Source organism: Grammomys surdaster, unplaced genomic scaffold (assembly GCF_004785775.1).
Source record: "Grammomys surdaster isolate TR1022 unplaced genomic scaffold, NIH_TR_1.0 66, whole genome shotgun sequence".
Lineage (NCBI taxonomy): Eukaryota > Metazoa > Chordata > Mammalia > Rodentia > Muridae > Grammomys > Grammomys surdaster.
Window position 1 is genome coordinate 18,679,721 of NW_021604568.1, and position 20,328 is coordinate 18,700,048.

General features: G+C 37.1%; 1 protein-coding gene across 1 annotated transcript in view; it reads right to left on the reverse strand.

The window, feature by feature from the left end:
* Positions 1 to 20,328, reverse strand: part of Pdzd8 (PDZ domain containing 8) — a 58,913-nt gene that overhangs the window by 31,553 nt on the left and 7,032 nt on the right. Inside the window, exon 2 of the mRNA XM_028775116.1 lies at positions 5,282 to 5,404. Coding sequence (XP_028630949.1) covers positions 5,282 to 5,404 — 123 coding nt within the window. The remainder of the gene's footprint in view (positions 1 to 5,281; positions 5,405 to 20,328) is intronic.

Below are 20,328 nucleotides of genomic sequence, written 5' to 3' on the forward strand. Positions count from 1 at the left end.
CAAATGACTCTAGACTCTTTGTAGTATGTTTTTGTATTTATATAATAATAAAGCAAGCCTGCAACACATGAGATCTAGTAACAGACTAAACAAATGAATCAAAGTGCTGATGCTGTTGAGAGTCATGCAGTATAAAATGGGGGAAGAGCCAAGGAAAGGAACAATTTCATGAGGACAGACTAGAACTGGACATGCCAGAGGATCCATGATTGTAAGTTCTTCATATTTATGTGTTACATTTACATATGGGCACTATACCATGATGCACTGTATCCTCAAACTGTGAGTCAAGTTGCTTCTATCAGGTATTCTATCAGAGCAACAGGAAAACTAATTCAGAAAACTGGTACCAAGAAGTGGAGCTGTTGCTGTGATAAACTTGGCTGCGGGTCACAGGCCTTTGTAACTGGTTTAAAGGTGAAGTGTGGAGGAGTTTGAAACACTGGGTTAGAAAAGCCTTAGAATTCAATAAGCAGAGTTAAATGGGCCATTCTCATAGGAATCTGGAAGACCAGAATACTGAGGAAAATGTAGACATAGAGGTCCAGATCATAAGGTTTCAGAAGGGAACAAGGACGTTATAAGCAGCCAGACTGAAGGCCACGCATCTTAGAGTCTGGTAAAGAGTGAGGTTGCATTCTGAGAACCTGAACTAAAAAGTAATGGACTATTTTGTTTGGCAGAAGAGATGTAAAGACAGAAGAACATTCAAATTGTGTCATGGTTATTGCTTTCTGCTCTCATCCAAGTTTACATTGAAAAACGAGAAAAGTGGAACAGAACATTATAAAAAACAGGCAATTTAGTAAAGAATACAGTTGAGTAAACTTAAAATTATAGACAAGGGAGGTTTAAAACCAGCTGTAACTAGCTATTACTAGCACTATTAAAGAGAAACATTACTCTGAACTGGGACAAGAGGAAAAGTGTCCACCCATCAAAGGTTCTGTCAATATAAGTTAATGTGAAGAGTTTATGGGGATATACAGCTAAAAGGGTTCTCTGCTTAAGGAACTGTTTCCCCAGATCCACATGAAAGTTGCAAAATTAAGGGAGTGAGGGGTGGGGAGGTATAAAACTTGCACCATGGTGACTTGCCAAAGCCAGACGACAATGTGTGGCAGTTAGAATATCTGCCAAGAGGATGCTGCCTGAAGGTATGCAGGGGAAGCCTAAATTGTACACTCCAGAACACTGGAAATGCCAGAGCCATATGTCATCTGATGAGAAAAGCTGCAGGCAAGGAGTAGAGATGGTCCAAAAGAGAAACTATATGTGTAAACGTAGCAGAAATCAAAGAATGGAGCTACCCAAGCCCTTTGGAGTCCAGACAGAATAAGGGATGATCTGACCAAAGCAAGAAATACCCAGCATGTTTAGCACGTGAGATTTGGTGAATCTGTGTGGGTTTTTCATATATTCTCCCTTTTTTGTGTGTGTGCTGCACACATGTGAGCACGCATGTGAAGGCTGGAGGATGATATGGATGTGTCCTCTATTGTTCTCTCTCCCTCCCCCCTCCCTCCCCCCTCCCCCTCCTCCCCTCCCTCCCTCCCTCCTCCCCTCCCTCTCAGAAAAAACAGAGTTTCTCATTGAACCTGAAGCTCAGCTAAGGACCCAGCAAACTTTCAGGATCTGCCTGTCTCCACCCTGCGATGCTGGGTTTTAGGTTCATGAAGCTATGCCCAGCTTTTACATGGTTGCTGAGGATTAAAATTCAGATCTTTTTGCTTGCTTAGCAATCACTCAGAAGAGAATTTGATTTTGGACATCTAAACAGTGTTCCAAGTGTTAAAGACTAGTGGGACTTTTGAAATTGGACTGAATATATCTGCACAGATAACTAGGAACCTATGTAGTTCAGAAGTGGAAGATTATAGCTTAAAAGTGTTGTGCTTGAATGGCAAGCTGACAAGTAGATTTGTGATTATTAATCTTGATTGTTAGATTTGACAGGATTTAGAATCAACATGGAAACAAACCTCTGGCTACCCCTATGCAGGAGTTCCTAGTTTAGGTTAACTGATAAGGGAAAACCCACTCTAAACATGGGCAGCACCAATCAATAGGTCAGGGTCCTGGACAAGAAGAAAAGGAGCTGAGCAGTTTTGTTCCTCTCTCTGCATGTTCCTCCTGTCGATGCAATGTGATTAGTAACTTCACACGCCCACTTCCTCACTGTAATGGAGTGTACTCTCAAACTGTGAACCAAAATGTATCCATCTTTCCCTAAGTTGCTTCTGCTAGGCATCCTACCACAGCCACAAGAAAGGTAAGTGATATAGACAGTAAGGAACTGTAACTGTTGGGGAAACTAGAAGTCAGAGGCTACAATCGCAAGAAATAAATGGGGGAAAGGGAGGTGACTTGGGGTTAAGCATGTCAATGCCTGTGGATTTCTGTGTATTATACCTAACACTGAAAACAAACAAAACAAGAACTAAAAATGTATTTTTAGATCCCTATAAAACAAAACAACACCCTAAAAGCTGCTGAGAAAATACAGGGTTAGAACAGAATAATCTGATTCAGTGAAGATGTGACCTACATCAGTATCACCCACCTACAGTGAGAGCACAGACTACCCTAAATGTATTGCTTTGGAGCACGGGACCCAATTAACAAAACTTTATGACCCCCACTTTACTGGCCATGTTCTTGTTTTTCAAAGTGTCTCTGGTTGATAAAATCAACCCCTCAATATATATACAACACCCGAGTCTTTCACATAACAATATGATAAACCCCTCTTAGAATTAGAGCCAAAATCATTTTCTAATCAACATGTATAATTCATCAGCAGATATATGAACCTTAGGAAAATCATGACTACCTAGATTTTGTAACTTTATATGCATATTTTAAAGCATGCTATAGAAGAGAAACACATTTTGTCAGTTAAAAAATAAATTTAAAAAATAAGTGTAAACTAAGAAATTCACTAAGTTTTGTTTGGTATGAAAAAACTGATCTCTACAGAGTTGTTTTTGAGTTATTTATCTTCTTACTATAACTACACTGAGTTCTACAACCATCTGTGACTCTGGTTCCACAGAGATTAGATGCTCTCTTCTGACTTCTGCAGGCACCAGATACACACATGGTGCACACACAAACTGCAAGCAAAACACTCATACACATAAAAAACATATATAACATATAAAGTCATTTATTTCATTGGGAAAATACACTCAAAATCTTTTAACATTAGTTTGGTTTAAAAAACCTTTATGCATGCTTTTAAATCTGAAATTACTTCAAAATAAACAGTAAAAAATGTTTAAGAACTATTGACACACAACTTTTTCATTATTTCAAAATGAACAGTTTAAAAAAAAAAAAGAAAAAAACTATATAGGCAGTTTTGAGTTGCCTGGTACGAGTGCTGGAAACACATCTCAGGAGCACTGGAAAAGTACAAAGTCTCAACTCCAGAGCCATCTCTTCAGTCCTAATTTTTGTTTTGTTTTTCAACTTGATGCAAGGTCAGATTTTTAAAAGCTTAGTAACATTTATAAAAATATTAAGCTAAAACTATAACAGTAAATTATTCACAAGACATTAATGTAGACATGTTTTTAAAGTATCATTCAAAAAAAGAATGAGTGTGTATGTATGTGTGTGTATGTGTGTACTACAACTCTAGCAAACTTCAGCTTATCACAGCAAGCCAATTCAGAAGAACTTTACCTATGTACAAGTGGTCTACAGACACTTTAAATTGTCTTTTATTCTTTTAAAACTGTTGAATATTCTATTCATTACAAACTTTTTCATACTATCTTGAAAGGTGTTAGACCTTTATATTATTTCCAAAATATAAAATTCTAGTTTTCTGAGCCTTCTAAAGGGCACTTTGATTGTTTTTCTCTTTTTACCCTTCTGGGGTCACTCTCTGTCTAAAGACCTAGCCTCATACCTATTGTTTCTGTTTTATTATACACGATGGGGTTCCTTTTATGATATAACAGCATATTTGGTCTCCTTTTTTTTTTTCAATAAGACTCTTGTCAAGACTTTCTGACAGAACGAAGCATAACCGTTAGTTATCACAAGACTTAAGAAAATGAATTAGAAAAATCAATATACTCATAATTATCTATTGGCAAAGACTCAAATGTATTAACAACCCTACTACTCAAGTACTTATCTGTATCATGAGTTAGGAATGAAAATGAGAAGTTACAAGTAGTCAGTAGTATAATCAACTGTCATGGAGAAATGTAGTCTAAGGACAGGGTACTACTGTATTTAGAAGGCAAAGCAGGTATTAAGGAGGTAGCGTGAGTACTAGGACAGGCTGGTTTCAAAAGCATGAGGCAGTATGGGCCAAGAAGGCAGATGGAGCTTGTCCTTTAAGATATTTAGGCAGAAAAGTGGCAGGCTGTGGTCCAAATCTAGGCAATTGCCTGTTTTATGTGGGCTATCAACAATTTTACATTTTTAAGTGGTTAAAAAGAAAATCGAAATACCACTTCATTACACATAAAACCTAACTGAAAGTGACCAGGTTCCAGGCCAAAGCCAAGCCAGTTCATTTATGCATTGCCTGTGACTGGCTCTGCAGTACACAGAGTTGGGGAGACATGGTAGATAATAGGGGAAATCACCATGCCCGTATCTGCTACATGGCTTTTCGGAGGATATCTTGTCAAACATTCTCTTAGGAAGGCCTGTGTAACCAACACTCTATGAATTAAGGACTGAACAGAAGGCAGGGAAAAAGAAGCTGGATAAAAAGACACTCATAGGTCAGGGGAAGATCTGGATGCCATCCTAGGAGCAAAAGGGAAGCCACTGAGCTTTAAGTAGGAGAGTGACGACTAAATTGCATTTTAAAGGTCATTCTGCCTGTTAATTTAGGCAAGAAATAAACACAGCTTGAAATATAGTGGTAATTTACTGAGCCTAGGGATGACTACTTCCAAATGCAGTGTTCATAGTCTGATTTAGTCACTTAGTGAGCATTTTTAATAATCATAACTCATAAAACTACTATGCTAGGAATGCTCTCCAATAGGCAAAAATGTCAGCATAGCACTATTCATCTAAAAAATTGGGAATTATTGCAAAAATAATTGCTTCCAAGTGACTTTCTAAATATGATTTATTTTTGCAAACTGGAAATGACTATTTGCATTAAATTTATATATAAAGTATTTATAGGTAAAAATAATGCAACATAAACTAAAATTAAAGCAGAATAAACATAAACAGTCCTTAATATATTTCCATCATACTTTCTTAACCACATAAAGTAAAGAGAAAACAAAGAACATACCTGCTACATTCTAACAATGTAACTTTAAGCCGGCCTTCTGTAAGTGCCCATTGTTGAATATGGATAAGTTCTTCATCTTCTTCAAATCCTTGCAAGGCTTGGTATGGAAAAAACGGCTTAAACCTGATAAAAGTAAAGATAAGTCTAAATTTCTGAATAATAATCAGTTTAGAGCAAACTGAATACCTACCTATTTAACAAAAGACTCAAAACATTTAATAGTGTGTTTGCTCTACAAAACCAAAGCATAGCACAACTGGAAGGTAATGGTGCCTTCTCTGGACACTTTTATTGACAAGCCCAGGACACTTAGAATACAGAAAAGGAAAACCCAGAGGATCCAGGAGGCCCTAAAGTTTGGATGGAGACAGATTCTTTGGACCAGATGAGAAGCATCTCCTATAGTACCTGATCAAAATTTAGAATGCACTGTCAGTGGACACAAGATGACAATGATTAGTACATAATAATGATAATACATAAACAGTAGAAAAGATAACTACTAAAGATATTGTTAGCAATGGGAATTGCTTTATATGAGTTTTCTTAATACTCACACTCCAGATTGGGTGCTGCTGTGCACTCCCCCTTCTCCAGACAGTGAAGTTTACAAAGGTTACTGAAGGTCTGATTCAACTTTACACAGCCATGGTCCAACCAGAATTCAAGCTATACTGACTTCATCACTGCCCAAACTATGTAACAGCTCAGCTACCTATGACTTATTGGAACACTGTGTGATTATTATTAAAATAGTCCTTTTCTTATGGAGATGCCTATGTTGAGTTATAAATTGTAGGAGTTTATAAAGACCAAAACTTTAACTCAATCACAAATGTTGCTCCTCCATTAAAGAAAACGACAAACAATAAGAGAGAACCTGGGCTCTGAAGCTCTATGATTCTCAATCTACATGAGCCATGACATTTGCCTGTGCAGAAAAGTTTATGGTTTAAAATGACAAAACAAGAAATATTTGAGTGTGGTGACACAAATCCGTAATCCCAGCTACTAAAGAGGTTAAGGCCTCTTGATCATTTGAACACAGCAGTTTAAAACCAGCCTAGGTAACATATTGTTGATTCTAAGAAAGATTTAAGGAGACTGAGATTCTCAGTTTCACACACAAAGGCCATCACAGTTCATGTTTTTAATCATACATTCTCTTAATATAGCAAGCCTTTCTGTCTAGGAAGTCACTGCATGCTCCTGAAGGTAGCGTGCATATGACTTCAGACCTTTGGTTCTTTCCTGGCTCCTTAAGAGAGGAGTTCCCATGCTTCTTTTTTCTACTTGGCTTAGATCTCAGATCATAGCAAACTAAACACGCTGGCTTTTTTCCTCTTTATCTGGTAGTCATTTAAAACACTGGCCACTGAAGCCCTTACAGTCTCCAGTATGTCTTCATCTCACAAAACCTGTGACTTTCACAAATCAGCCAGGGTTTCTCACATCCAGTACTTCAGTACTGTTGAGCTGATTTATAAAGTCAAACACTAAAAATTAAACATGTGGAAGGTAACAGTAGTGTACTATGATTTATTTTGAAGGATGCTGATACAGGAGGGAAAGTCTTTTTTCACAATAACCATGAATAAAGGAAAATCTCCTACACAAAGGAGAAGTAGGAACAGACAATGCTTATTGTTTTCTTCTGGTTTTAAACTAATACAGAAAGCAGAAAAGTCCCCCAGATCTGCCACAAGATTACACTAATTTGCTTCTGAAGCCATTTAACTCAAATATATTCCAAATTTTTGGAGATTAAAAAAGATCAGAAACTATATATTGATAGAATATTGTATCTGAGAGCTTTGAAAATACAAGCCTTGCTGGGCGGTAGTGGCACACGCCTTTAATCCCAGCACTTGGGAGGCAGAGGCAGGCGGATTTCTGAGTTCGAGGCCAGCCTGGTCTACAGAGTGAGTTCCAGGACAGCCAGGACTACACAGAGAAACCCTGTCTCGAAAAACCAAAAAAAAAAAAAAAAGAAAGAAAGAAAAGAAAAGAAAATACAAGCCTTAAGTTTCAGAAGAATCTATAATCTATTAACTTAAACATTACAAATATCACTATATTCTCTAGAAACTTCAGCATTAATACTCTTAAGTTATTTAGCTAAATCATAGCTGCTCTAAACAATCAATTCTTGTTAAAACATGTCACAAGTCTCAAAGGAGCACCAATTACAGTGTATGATATATAGTCTAACCTGAATTTATCAATGCCTACAGTGTTTTGCTAACAATGTTTATACATAAAATACATTAAAACTAAAAAAAGTATGTATCTTATTTAAGATGAATACATTAAACAATAAAGCTGTCATTCACAAGCCAGTCAAAAGAATCTACATGTTTACACCCCAAAATTGTTTAAGACCAAGCATTTCCTTATCCACGAGGAAGCCCAACAGCAGCAAAACACGCTGCTTCTACTCTGCCTTTACCTTCCCATCCTCCCACCTCCTGTCCTCCTCCTCCCACCCCCTGTCCTCCTCCTCCCACCTCCTGCCCTCCTCCCCTCTCCTATCAACTCAAAAGCGATTGTTTTCCCACTCAGGCTTACAGAAAACTCGCCTTCTTTAGTGAGCTATGTGCATTTCCTACTATAGAAAACTTAAACACTAACCTTAGGAAGACTAGAATTAAGGAACAGTGTAAGGAGATCATTTACCTGCTCCCCAGTAAACTCTGAAAAAAAATTTAAAAGAAAATTAAAACAAAGTCCTTTAAATGATCCTATAAAACTTAGTAAGAAAGCCAAGTCTGATCAAGATGGCTCCCTTTCTCTCCACGAGCTCAGGGAGACAGACCCATCTAGACTGCTGTAGCTCCAGGTGGAGGGCTTTGTATCTAGATGGAAAGACTGAGCAGTACTTTTCACCAATCTCCAGCTACCTGTTACAGGGCTACACTACGTTTTAACAGCACAGTAAAAGATTACGACTGTTCTTTGGTCTAAACGTGAATTGCAGATTGGGGAGTCTACCCTGAGAAGACAGTACTGAGAGGCCCTGATTGCCTGTTCCCTGCCCACAGAGTTATGGTTCCATACAGAGAACAGCTAAAGCCTATCAACCTGTCCCTGACACCACAGGGCTCTCTGTTCATAGAACTGGACTTTCACCCAAGAGAAACCTAGCTGTTTCCTTCCCACCATGACTTTCAGAACCTTGGCACAGATACCCTGCTGACAGGAAGACAGAGCAGATCAAAACAACCTCCAAATATCTTCCTAATAAAGCCAACTTGGTGCACAACAGACTACCGAGACTCATTGAAGATATATGCATTTAAGAAATACACCTTAAGAGCTGGGCAGTGGTGGTGCATGCCTTTAATCCCAGCACTTAGGAGGCAGAGGCAGAAGGATTTCTGAGTCTGAGGCCAGCCTGGTCTACAGAGTGAGTTCCAGGACAGCCAGGGCTACACAGAGAAACCCTGTCTCGAAAAACCAAAAACAAAAAGAAAAAAAAAAAAGAAAGGAAGAAAGAAACACACCTTAAGACCTTTGGCTACTGAGCTTCCACAGGAGAACCAGACTATAAAAAGGCTGGGAGCATCTCTTCTAGGATCAAACAAATATCAACCACTGACCAAAGAAACTACTGCTGAAGGAGCCACATTTTAATTGATCAGTTTATAGAACAAGGTATACTTCACGGCAGTATCAGAAAAAATAGATTCAAACTCAGAAATTAACACTGAAAAGAGATACATGTTGTACTAGAATAATCTAGATAAGTAACTAGAAATCAAGCAAGCAGCTTGGCATTCTGGTACACACCTATAAACGTAGCACAAATCTTAAGTTGAAGGTTAGTCTTGACTACAGGGTAAGACCCTGTTTCAATGATCTCACGTGATGATACAGTAGAAGGACAAGAATTGAGAGAGAAAGTGTTTGTTTAAGAGGTGGAGGATGGGGAGCTGGGAGAGGGTAAATCAAAACCAAGCTTGTATGAAATTTAAGAAATCCTGTCTCAATCTGTTGTTCCAAATGCCTATCTAAATCCTCTTGTATATTCAACACATTAGTAACACTTTTTGCTAAATGATTAAGAAAAGTAACTGTTGCCGGGCGGTGGTGGCGCACGCCTTTAATCCCAGCACTTGGGAGGCAGAGGCAGGCGGATCTCTGAGTTTGAGAGTTCGAGGCTAGCCTGGTCTACAGAGTAAGTTCCAGGACAGCCAGGGCTACACACAGAAAAATCCTGTCTCGAAAAACAAAACCAAACCAAACCAAACAACAACAACAACTATATATATATATATATATATATATATATATATATATATGTATATATGTATATATATATATATAGAAAAGTAACTGTCTTAACTTCTTGTGTCAAAGCAATTGCAGAAGCAGTGGTGCTAGCAATTAATGTAACTAAAGCTGTTATACCAGCAATAATCAAGCCTACTACCCTCTTGCTTCTCCTTAAAGCCTGACTCACTTCCAGTACTTGCAAAGCTTTTTTCAGAAGACCAAGGTTCTGTGATACTCAATGTAATTAAAATGGTATAAAAGCAAAAAGGAGGAGGGGGGATGAGAGAGGTGGTTTCTAGGGAGGGGAAATGTGGAAAGGGGATGGCATCTGAAATATAAATAAATAAAATATCCAATAAAAAAAAAAGAAAAAAATCCTCAGAAACAAACAAAGCAATTACAAGCACTGGGGTAGGAAAAAACCATTATCCAAGAATTACTATAATGTATTAAACTGAAATTTGTTTCTACCCCCCCAAAAAAATTACAAAAATTCAAGCAAACATGAAAATATGATCCACACAGCATGAAAATGAAAATAACAATAATAATAAAAACCCAAACTGCTCTTACAGTGAACAGACTATAGATGTCAACAACTTAAAGCAGTGATATAATATATTGGAAAAGGCAAGGCGATGGTAAGAAAGGGTATTAGTTAAGTCATCTATCTTATAAAGTTAAACAGTAGACAACATTATAGTCGATATCAAAAATAGCTGTTACATTACTCAGCAACATGGATGGAAGCAACACCATAATTAAGCATACAGCTAATGCTTACCTTCTATTATAACTTACTTTCTATAGTAACTCTATGAGGTAGATAGGTATATAGTTAGTACTCATTGTATAGATGAGGAAATTGAGACACAGATCAGTTAAATAACTTGCTCAAGGGAAATACACACAGCTAGAAAGTGGTAGAGCCAAGATCTAGAAGTCTAACTTTAGAACCTATTGCCTGAACCTTAGAAGCTGCTAAAAAGAGAAACTGTTACAAATGGTCATTCCTACACTGTGAGACTTAGGGCAGCCAAGTCATTTTTATAAAACCTTTCTGTTTATGCTGTGGCTCAATGGTAAAAGTAAATCGTGGGTTAAATTCTCAGCACCTAATTAAATCCTTTTGTTTGATTTTTAATTTTTATGCATTAACTAGAATGAAGAGAGATAAGACCAAATGCTAGAGTATGTAAAACTACTGCAAAGACTTAATCAGAAAATCTCTACTAATTCTAAACAGACATACAGTCTATGACTTAACAATCCTAGCCCAAGTAGTATCTAATAGAAATGTACATCATGAAAAGATGTGTATAAAACCATTCATAACAACACTAAGCAATTGCTCATCATTCTTCCACTGAGGCATGCTTGTAGAGTGGAATAGTCTACAGAAAATAAAATGAACAAATTACAGCCATATGCATAAACATTTACTCAAAAAGCTACACCAAAAAAATAAATAAGTACAATAATATGATTCAAATTATAAAGTTAAAAAATAGGACAAGAAGTGTTAAAAAAATCAGAAATCAGGAGAATAGTTACTTTTAGGCCAAGTAGAACTACTAGACGGTATATGACATGTTTCTCTGTGTGTGTACACTTACTTGTGTGTTCTGTGCATATGTGTGGACATGTGTGGACGCCAAAGCATCCTTGGTGTCATCCTCAGTGAGGTTATCCACTTCCTTTCAGAGGATCACCTATGGCCTTGAAATTACCGAGTATGCTTCACTGGCTAAACAGCCCCAAGATCCTCCTGTCCCGCCTTCCCCAGCACTGAGATCACAAGTACCCACCATTCCTAGCATTGCTATGTGCATTTAGGGAGACTGAATTCAGGCCGTCACTCTGGTTTTATAACTGCTCACCTTGTCAATATTCTGAGCTAAACTATCATAATCACAAACTTTTCCTGTATTGAGTTAAATCTTCAGTTAATGTTTAAGGACAAGAAACAAGTTTGATTTTTAAATGTGTGTTACTTTATTATATTAAGTATATATTAAAGTATATAATTAAAAGTTGATACCACAGAAGAAGCTAAACCTCTTTCTCATATTGGATGAAAGCATCTTCTGTAACATTAAAATATGTTTTTACTTGAAGATGTCTTTTCAAGATTGTTCTGTAAAACACCCTGAATGCCAGCTGGTGACATCTTCATCACATGGCAGCAGTAAAACTGTTTGCAAACACTGTGATCCTTAGAGAAGGGTTTACTACAAACCCAGAATAAAAATATGTCGAGGGCTAGAGCTACTCGACTTCAATCAGCTTGTGTGTTCTTTCCTGGATGATAAATTTATACTAGAGTGTTCAGCCCAGTAAAAGGCAAACTAACAATTAGTTTTTAAAAGGACACAGTCCTTCAATGCAGAGTAAGAATTCTACTTCCAGAGATACACAGGCAAAGTGGATGAAGGACTTGCCAAGGAGGTAAAGCATTATGAAAAGAACACAGAATGTAAGGCAATATAAACAGACAGCACTTTCAACTCCTTTATGTAATGAAGCATATGATTTCAGTAAGGTTTCTCATCTCCTATCTCTTGTTTAAAAGTCAGGGAGGGTGTATTCTTTGTCTGTGAGATGAAGATTTTTTTTTAAAAAAAATGCTAGCACTTTCTAAACTGCAAGATATCATAAACATTACCTGCTAAACAGAATTCTTTAAGTGTTTATGTCACCTCTGAAGTACCTGTCCTCACCCTTTAAAAGTCTGTTCCAAATTTATAAAGAACATATGCTCTTCTACACCTATATACTGAGATCTCAATGCATGACTGTAAGAAAGCACATTTTAAGAATAACATTTTCTTACTAAATGATAACCAAAAATACTATGAACACTATCAATCAACAAACAGGAGAGATGTTTAAACCTTAAAACATTATCTATGATAACCTCCTTGTTTTCTCAGGGAAGCAAAGGCACTAAGAAATAAAGTGGCCTGCCTACACAACTAACTCATTAGAACTATTATCACAACAACTAGGCCTGTCCCACTTCTTATCTAGCCAGCATTTATGTGGGAAGCATTGTTCTAGGAGCTTTGTCTATATTATTAACTTATTTAACTTTTAAACACATATGTGACAGCATTTCTTCCTTTTATTTTTAACTGGTTAAAAACATAGCATGTATTATGTGTAACGCTCAATTCAAAGAGTATCATGAAAATAACAAAAACACTTCCAAATACTTATTCTACGCAACACTATATGTGAAAGATGAATGTAGAAATATCCTGTAATATAAAGGAGAAAATTTAAAACTAAAGAGAACAGAGAGACACAGCCAATAAGAGCAGAGGCACACTCACACCAGAGGCCAGTTGCTCCTTTCAAAAGAAAGTGTATTTGAGAGCCTGATGATCTTGCCCACCTTAGGTGGTATTGGCAAAAGATGTTAGACTAGTGTGATAACAAAATAATATGTACTCTACCATTAATGTTCTCTTAGTGTAGGTATCTGGGAAGTAGAGGGTAAGATTCAAGAAGGAACAAAAGAGAAGGAGAAAATGTAGACATAACTCAGATATCTTTCATTGAGGTTAGTGATTTCATGTCAGCTTCATTTGAATGAAGAATAGTTCTCTACTCATAGCTGGTCCCTACTCTCCACTGATGCATTCCATATCCATTTTAATGCCCATAATTTCTATCTTTGTAGAACTCTGAGTTCTTTCTCTCAGATTTTCTGATTTCCCCATGACTTTCTGGTTTTTGTTCTTTGGGTTTTTTAAAAACGCAATTTAAAGTAGTACTGTTTCCTTGGTCTCAGACTTTGGCTCTAATACTTACTAGGTTTGAGACATTTTAGGCAAGTTACTTCAGTTTTTGAAAAGCCCAGTTTCTTCATTTGAAAAGGCAGCAATATTGTCCATCTTGTACAAGTGTTTTAAGAATTAGATGAGTAGTTTCTGATAAAGTATGTGACACAAGGATATACTCTAGAAATACTTCATATCAAACTTTGTGTACGTGTATTAACATTCTCCTCCTCCACCATAAAACATTTCAGAACCTCTTTTGACTCAAATTTTACATTCCTGGCCAGTTCTCTTCCCTCAGCTTTAGATTTCAGGGGGCCCTGAGTTCAGTGCCTATTACTGTTTTAAAACTGTACCTTGCATGGTACGTATCAATTAACAATTACAAGAGAACAAATCAACAATAGCCAGTATCCTTCTCCATTTTAGTATTCCTAGCCATTAAATGTTATAACTTCTGTAAATCACACTATATTTTCACATGTATCCTTGATTCTGGCAACTCATAACAATGTATGGAACTTAGGAAACCTCATTTTTATAGGTGGAAACTAAAGATGAGACACTCAAATATCTTGTTTGCTGTTACACAATAAATGGCAGTTAAAACTGAACCAGATCTACTCTCATTCTGTATGTCTTACACCATCAACATGGACTAGTAGTTCTAAATAGCAATTGAAAATAATGTCTATATCCAATATTCATCAAAGGTGACTCAGAAAGGAACAAACAAGAATAGTTCCTTTATATATAGTGAAAATAAACACCAGGTTAAAATAGTGGTTTGCAAACACTCTGTTCTTAAGATCCTCACATGTGTTTTTCAATTACTGAGGACTCCAAAGAACTGTTGTTTCTAGGGATGGTATCCATTAATATTCCCCATGAGAAATTAAGCTTACATTCCATTAACTGTCAGTAATGACATCATAATATATCATGTAACTTCTTGAAAATTCCACTGTAAAGGACTAAATGGGAAAGGCAAATTACATTTTTATACTTTATACTACTATGAGTATAATTTTGACTTGACAGAGCCCCCTTATGAAGATCTAAGAGAACCAGTCAAAGGGTGCCTCAACTGCATTTTAAAAAGAGTTAAAGATTATAATTTGTGGGCTGGAGAGATGGCTCAGTGGTTAAGAGCACTGACTGCTCTTCCAGAGGTCCTGAGTTCAAATCCCAGCAACCACATGGTGGCTCACAACCATCTTTAATGGGATCTGATGCCCTCTTCTGGTATGTCTGAAGAGAGCAATGGTGAATACATAAAATAAGCCTTTAAAAAAAAAAAGATTATAATTTGTGTGTTAGAGTTTGTGTACAGGTATATATGATTGTGGAGACCAGAGGTCAATGTTAGGTGTTGTCGATCAAGCTCCACCTTTTTTTTTAATCATTTAATTTTATTTTATGTGTATGGGTATCTTGTCTTCATGTAGGTCTATTAGGCATTATGCCTAATGCCTGCTGAGACTGGCGAGGGCCTGGATCAGATCCACTGGAACTAGTCAGTAGAGAGCTGCTATGAGGATGCTGAGAATCAAACCCAGGTCCTCTGGAAAAACAGACAACGTTCTTAACTGCTGAGCCATGTCTCCAGTTCCTCCACCTTATCTTTTTAGACAGTGTCTCTCACTCACTAGATCTGGAACTCATTTATTCAGTAAGGTTAGCTAACCAATGAGCTCTAAGAATCTACCTTTTCACAGTCCTGTCCACACATCCCATGACTGGAATTACAGGTACTTGAATACCATGCTCAGCTTTTACATGGATGTTGGGGATCAACTCAGGTCCTCGTGCTTGCACTAGACAGGTACTTAACCCAATTACATTGTTTCTCACTACTAGATTTAAAAACAAAGCAAAACAAAAAAAAAACACTTTAAAAAGGGGACTATCTTGATTTAGTCTTACCATAAATTATTTCTGAACTGTACAGTACTCCTGACAAGGTATTAAACTTTATTTATCACCTCCCAACTATGGAAAAGGCAAGGGCCATAACATATGACTATGTAACTTTTGTCTGGGCACATCAGGACAGAGACAAGCCATACTCCACACAGGAAGGCAGAGATTTGAATAGAGCAAGGAGGAAGAAATTATACTCAAAGGTTATTACTGTCCAGCTTTTTAATTGTTCTCTCAAGTAAAAGCAAAATGTTTTCTGAAGTATAAGTGATTTCATTACCTATATCTCTATATCTGTTTATAACAATCACATTCAAGAAGTAAGTAATAAAACAATACTTAAAACATTAATAATTTTCCCTTTCTATCTTTTGAGAAATCTATATGAAGTCTATTCTAAGAGAAGTTCAGCCTACAGAACAGGGAAGCAATTGCTAAATCATATATTCACATAATTCTTTTCCTCTCTCAATCTTAAAATCTAGATTTTCTTTTAACTGGTCTTAGAAACTATAAGCAGCATGATTTGTCCTAGGATAAACTAAACCAGAACACAAATTCCATATCTGCTAATGCTACTATTTCAGAGAGAAAGGCTAAGTTACGTTTCAAGAAAAACCTTAAGAACACAGATATTTCCTAAGTTCTAACAATTATTAGGACAAAGTCTGATTCACTAACTTCTCATTGACCTCCAAGACTCTCAAAATAGGGTTCAAATCCTAACTCTAAAATTATTAAAAAGTTCAAGTTTTGAGTAATTTACTCAGTTGTTTATTCAGATTTTAAAGTGATATTTAGATATTTTTAGTAAGCAATTTACTTTTTAAAAAGGCTATAACTTAGATACGCTGTGATTAATAAAGTTTATTACAAATTAAGATCATCAATTTTTTTCTTTATTCATCTGAAAATATCTGAACTTTATACTCCTTAGCACACCAACATTAGTAAACAAAAGGAAATATTTTACTGCAAATATTTAGCTTAATTCCTCCATGTCAAAAGTTTGCTATTATGACCTGCTTAAAAACCAAAAAGTTTCCAGGTAGTGGTAGAGCATGGCTTTAATCCCAGCACTTGGGAGGCAGAAATAGGCAGATCTCTGAGTTCAACAAGGCTAGCCTGATCTACAGAGTTCCAGGACAGCCAGGGATACAGACAAACCCTGCCTCAAAAAAATAAAAAAATAAATAAATAATCAATCTTTCCAAATACCGAAGTGCTAAATTTTACAGAAAAGTTGTATCTGTTAATAACAGTAAGAACAAGAGACTTTCAGTGACTACTAAAAATAATTTTCATACAACTGTATAAAAATACCTTATTCTAGCAAATTACAGAGAACTGAAAGACCTGAATGAGTTACTTATGTTACCAAATGACTAAGGTAAGACTATATGTAGTCAACAACTATGATCATCCTATGGAGAATGGGAGAGGGAAAACAGCATATTCCACAAATACTAGACGTGTAATTTGCTAGATACTTATATCTGCATGCATAAGTTGTCTAAGAACAGAGCACAAGCTAATTTTCAAGTCAGTCAGACTCTCCCCCCCCCCCACTAAACAAAAAAGCAGCTCATTTTTGAGATATGGTCTTAGCTACATAGACTGGCTATGTAGCTAAGGATGGCCTCCTCCTCCTCCTCCTCCTCCATCTCCCAAGTGCTAGGATTACAAACGTGTAAGACAGAGTTACTACTGGTACAAAAAAACTTTCCAGCAAAAACTTGTAGTCACATAAAGTTGTAGAGGTAATTACAGATTTGATCCTAGGAGCAACAGCCTTCCTTAGTATCATACCTAAGTCACAATTGCCTGTTTAATGGTAAATATCTTAGGAATGACTCAAGTAAATAAATTAAGTACTGGTGGTGGTTTCAATGAGAACAGATCCCATAGGCTCATAGTTTGAATACTTGGTTTCCAGTTAGTAGAACTGTTTGGGAAAGATTAGGAAGTGTGATTTGTTGAAGTAAATGTGTTCTTGGATTGTGTGATTGAGTATCTGGTTATGTATCAATATGTGAGTTCTCAGCTACTGCTTCATACCATGCATGCCATGCTGCTTGCCATGATGGTCATGGACTCTAACTCTCTGTCACTGTAAGCCTTTGGACAAAGTTGTCTTATCACAGCAATAGAAAAGTAATGAAGACAGTACTTAATGCAAAAGAATAAAGCCTCCTGGCTGATTTTTCCTACAGTAGCCGCAGTATAACTTTAAGTATACAACAACAAGCTCTGTTACTAAAGCAAATCAGAGCCCAGCTATTTCAGTATCCCACTCACTATAGAATTAGCTTCACTCTTTCCCCATGAAGAATTTATGGTGCCCAATGTGCTGACTACAGAATAGAGAGAAATGTGTTCTAAAACATTCTGCTGATTTCACAAAAACTGACAATTATGCACTAGACTAATGAAAATAAATTTTACTGTTATTCTATATCAGTTCAAGGAAAGAATAATCTACAGTTAATCAATATTGACTGTTTTAGGAATGTAAAATTAAAAACCAAGGCTTTTGGAATGTAGAAAAGGCTGCAAAAATATCCATATTTGGCTTTTCATTGTGGGGAAAAGAAGAACTAGTACCCAAAATAGGGCTAGGACTGACATCAAAGTCCTTGTAATGGACTGATATCGGCAGAACAGTGCAGGGAGAGGAGGCACATATCTCTAGAGACTATACAAAAGTATTTGCTTATAAATCATCAGTCAACAATAATATTTAAACATTAAGAAAAAAAAGCAAGTTAGAACTTGCTCAGTCAGTACAGTGCTTGTGCAAGCATGGGGAAATGAGTTCGATCCCCTAGAAGCATATATAGGAGATCATGGCCTGTAATCCTGAGGCTAGAAGGCAGAGACAGAACAACCCCTTAGCTGGCTGACTCGCCAGTCAGTCTGACTCAATCTGCAAGCCTCAAGTTCAGTAAGAGAGCTGGTCTGGTCTCTAAAAATAAAATGGAGAGCAACTGAGTCAGACACCTAACACCAAACTCTGGACTGCACATGCATAGGCATATGAACGCACATGTGCATGCACACATATAGACACATACACCCTCCTTAAAAGGTGGGGTAGTAAACTCATTCCATATATTCTTTTTAAGAAATCCAAAGAAAGAGAATAATCAAGCGTGAAGAGTAATCTTTTTTTCCCTTTTGTGGCCATCACAGGACTGTGAGCCACCAAAATGTAGTTTAGTCCCTTCGTGACTTCTGACCAAAGCAAGAACCACAAACAGCATTTCAATGCACTTTCTTACATTCTAGGAGAGATCATGTCGTCCCCTCTTCCAAAAGAGATGAGACAGAAATAAAATGTTCAATCTATGACCAATAGAAAGGATGATGAAGTTCAGGTTGTCTGAGGAACTTACAAAGGCCAGGTGTATAGGAAGAATATGTCATATACATGAGCAAACACAGCAAGAAAAGGCTCATGGCATAACTGTTCATGTGGGCATCCACCCCAGCTACGTGATCATCACCACGCTAAAGCTGGACAAATGCAAGATAGACAGACAGACAGACAGACAGACAGACAGACAGACAGATCCTGGAGAGGAAAGAAGGGCAAATACAAGGAAACAACTGAGAAGATGCAGGAGCAGTAGAATCTCATTAAAGACTGCATAAGTTATTTTTTTTTTATTTTATTTATGAGTACACTGTCACTGTCTTCGGACACACCAGAAGAGGGCATCCAATCTCTTTACGGATGGTTGTGAGCCACCATGTGGTTGCTGGGATTTGAACTCAGGACCTCTGGAAGAGCAGTCAGTGCTCTTAACCTGAGCCATCTCTCCAGCTCAATTTTTTTTATAAAGGAGTAAAGAGGAAGAGTTGGGTCCACACATACTGTTGGGAGAGACATCTTGTCCCTTGCAAATGCACCTGCGGGTCACATCTCTACTGCACTTTGTTGTTAAGGAGAGGAATGGAAGCAGCAGAAGAAGGCAGGTGTCCAGTGGAAGGTAGAGAAAGAACTGAGAGTCATCTACCCAGTGTACAAATACTCTAAAATAACACTGGGAATAGTAGGAATTGATTTTTAACCACACAAGACTATTTGAATATCTGTAAAAGACTGGCAAAATACTGGAGAAAAATTCAGCATTTACCCAATGAGATTGGTGGAAGGAAGTTAATGGTATCATTATTTGTGTTGAGGGTAGAAACTTGGGACTTCAGATATCAATACTGAACTATTACTGCATCAGATGCCTCAAACAAGCTAGCGAAATCTCACCAAGAGGGAAGAGAGAGACATACAGAGAGAGAAAGAAACAAAGAGGCAGGGGGAATGGAAGAAAGAAAAAGAAAGGGAGAGTTGGAAAGAGAACAGAAGTTTGTTTAGAAATGTCTGAGCCATAGAGTCATAGCGACCTGCCCCCTGAACCTTCACCCAGCCGATACCCTGTTCTGAAAGATATCTGTATTCACCCTGAACACCCACGCTCCAGTGTCATCCCCTTCCCCATGTCCTGCCTTTTTGTGTTTATAACCCCTGTGTGAATATGTAAAAATTAGGATTAGAAAGAAAGAAAGAAAGAAGGAGAGAGAGAGGGAGAGAGAGAGAGAGAAAGAAAGAGAGAAAGAAAGAAAGAAAGAAAGAAAGAAAGAAAGAAAGAAAGAAAGAAAGAAAGGGAAGCGTCTGAGCCATACACTCTTGGGCACATCATAAGAAGGTAAGCTAGACTACGAAGTGTCTGCTCTGTGCTAGCTTATTAGTATTAGCTGAATTTATGGCAACAAAACTGTCTTCTGTCAGTGTTGACTTTTCAGCCTGATGTCTAAAAACTCTACGTATGTTTCAAGGTAACTAATTAATTTCATGAAATTAAACAAAAATCTGTTTTTTTTATTTTTCAGCAGAAATTATTCACAGTCCTCATTAGCTTTTCATAAAACAAAACTCTTTAAAAAGCTGAGAAGCTGTTTTTTGTTTTGTTTTGTTTTGTGGCAGGCTAGAATCATGTGAGTTTTTTCTTTGTTTTTTGAGGGTAAAGATCTGAAGAAGGCCAAGCAGTGAATACTTTAGAATTT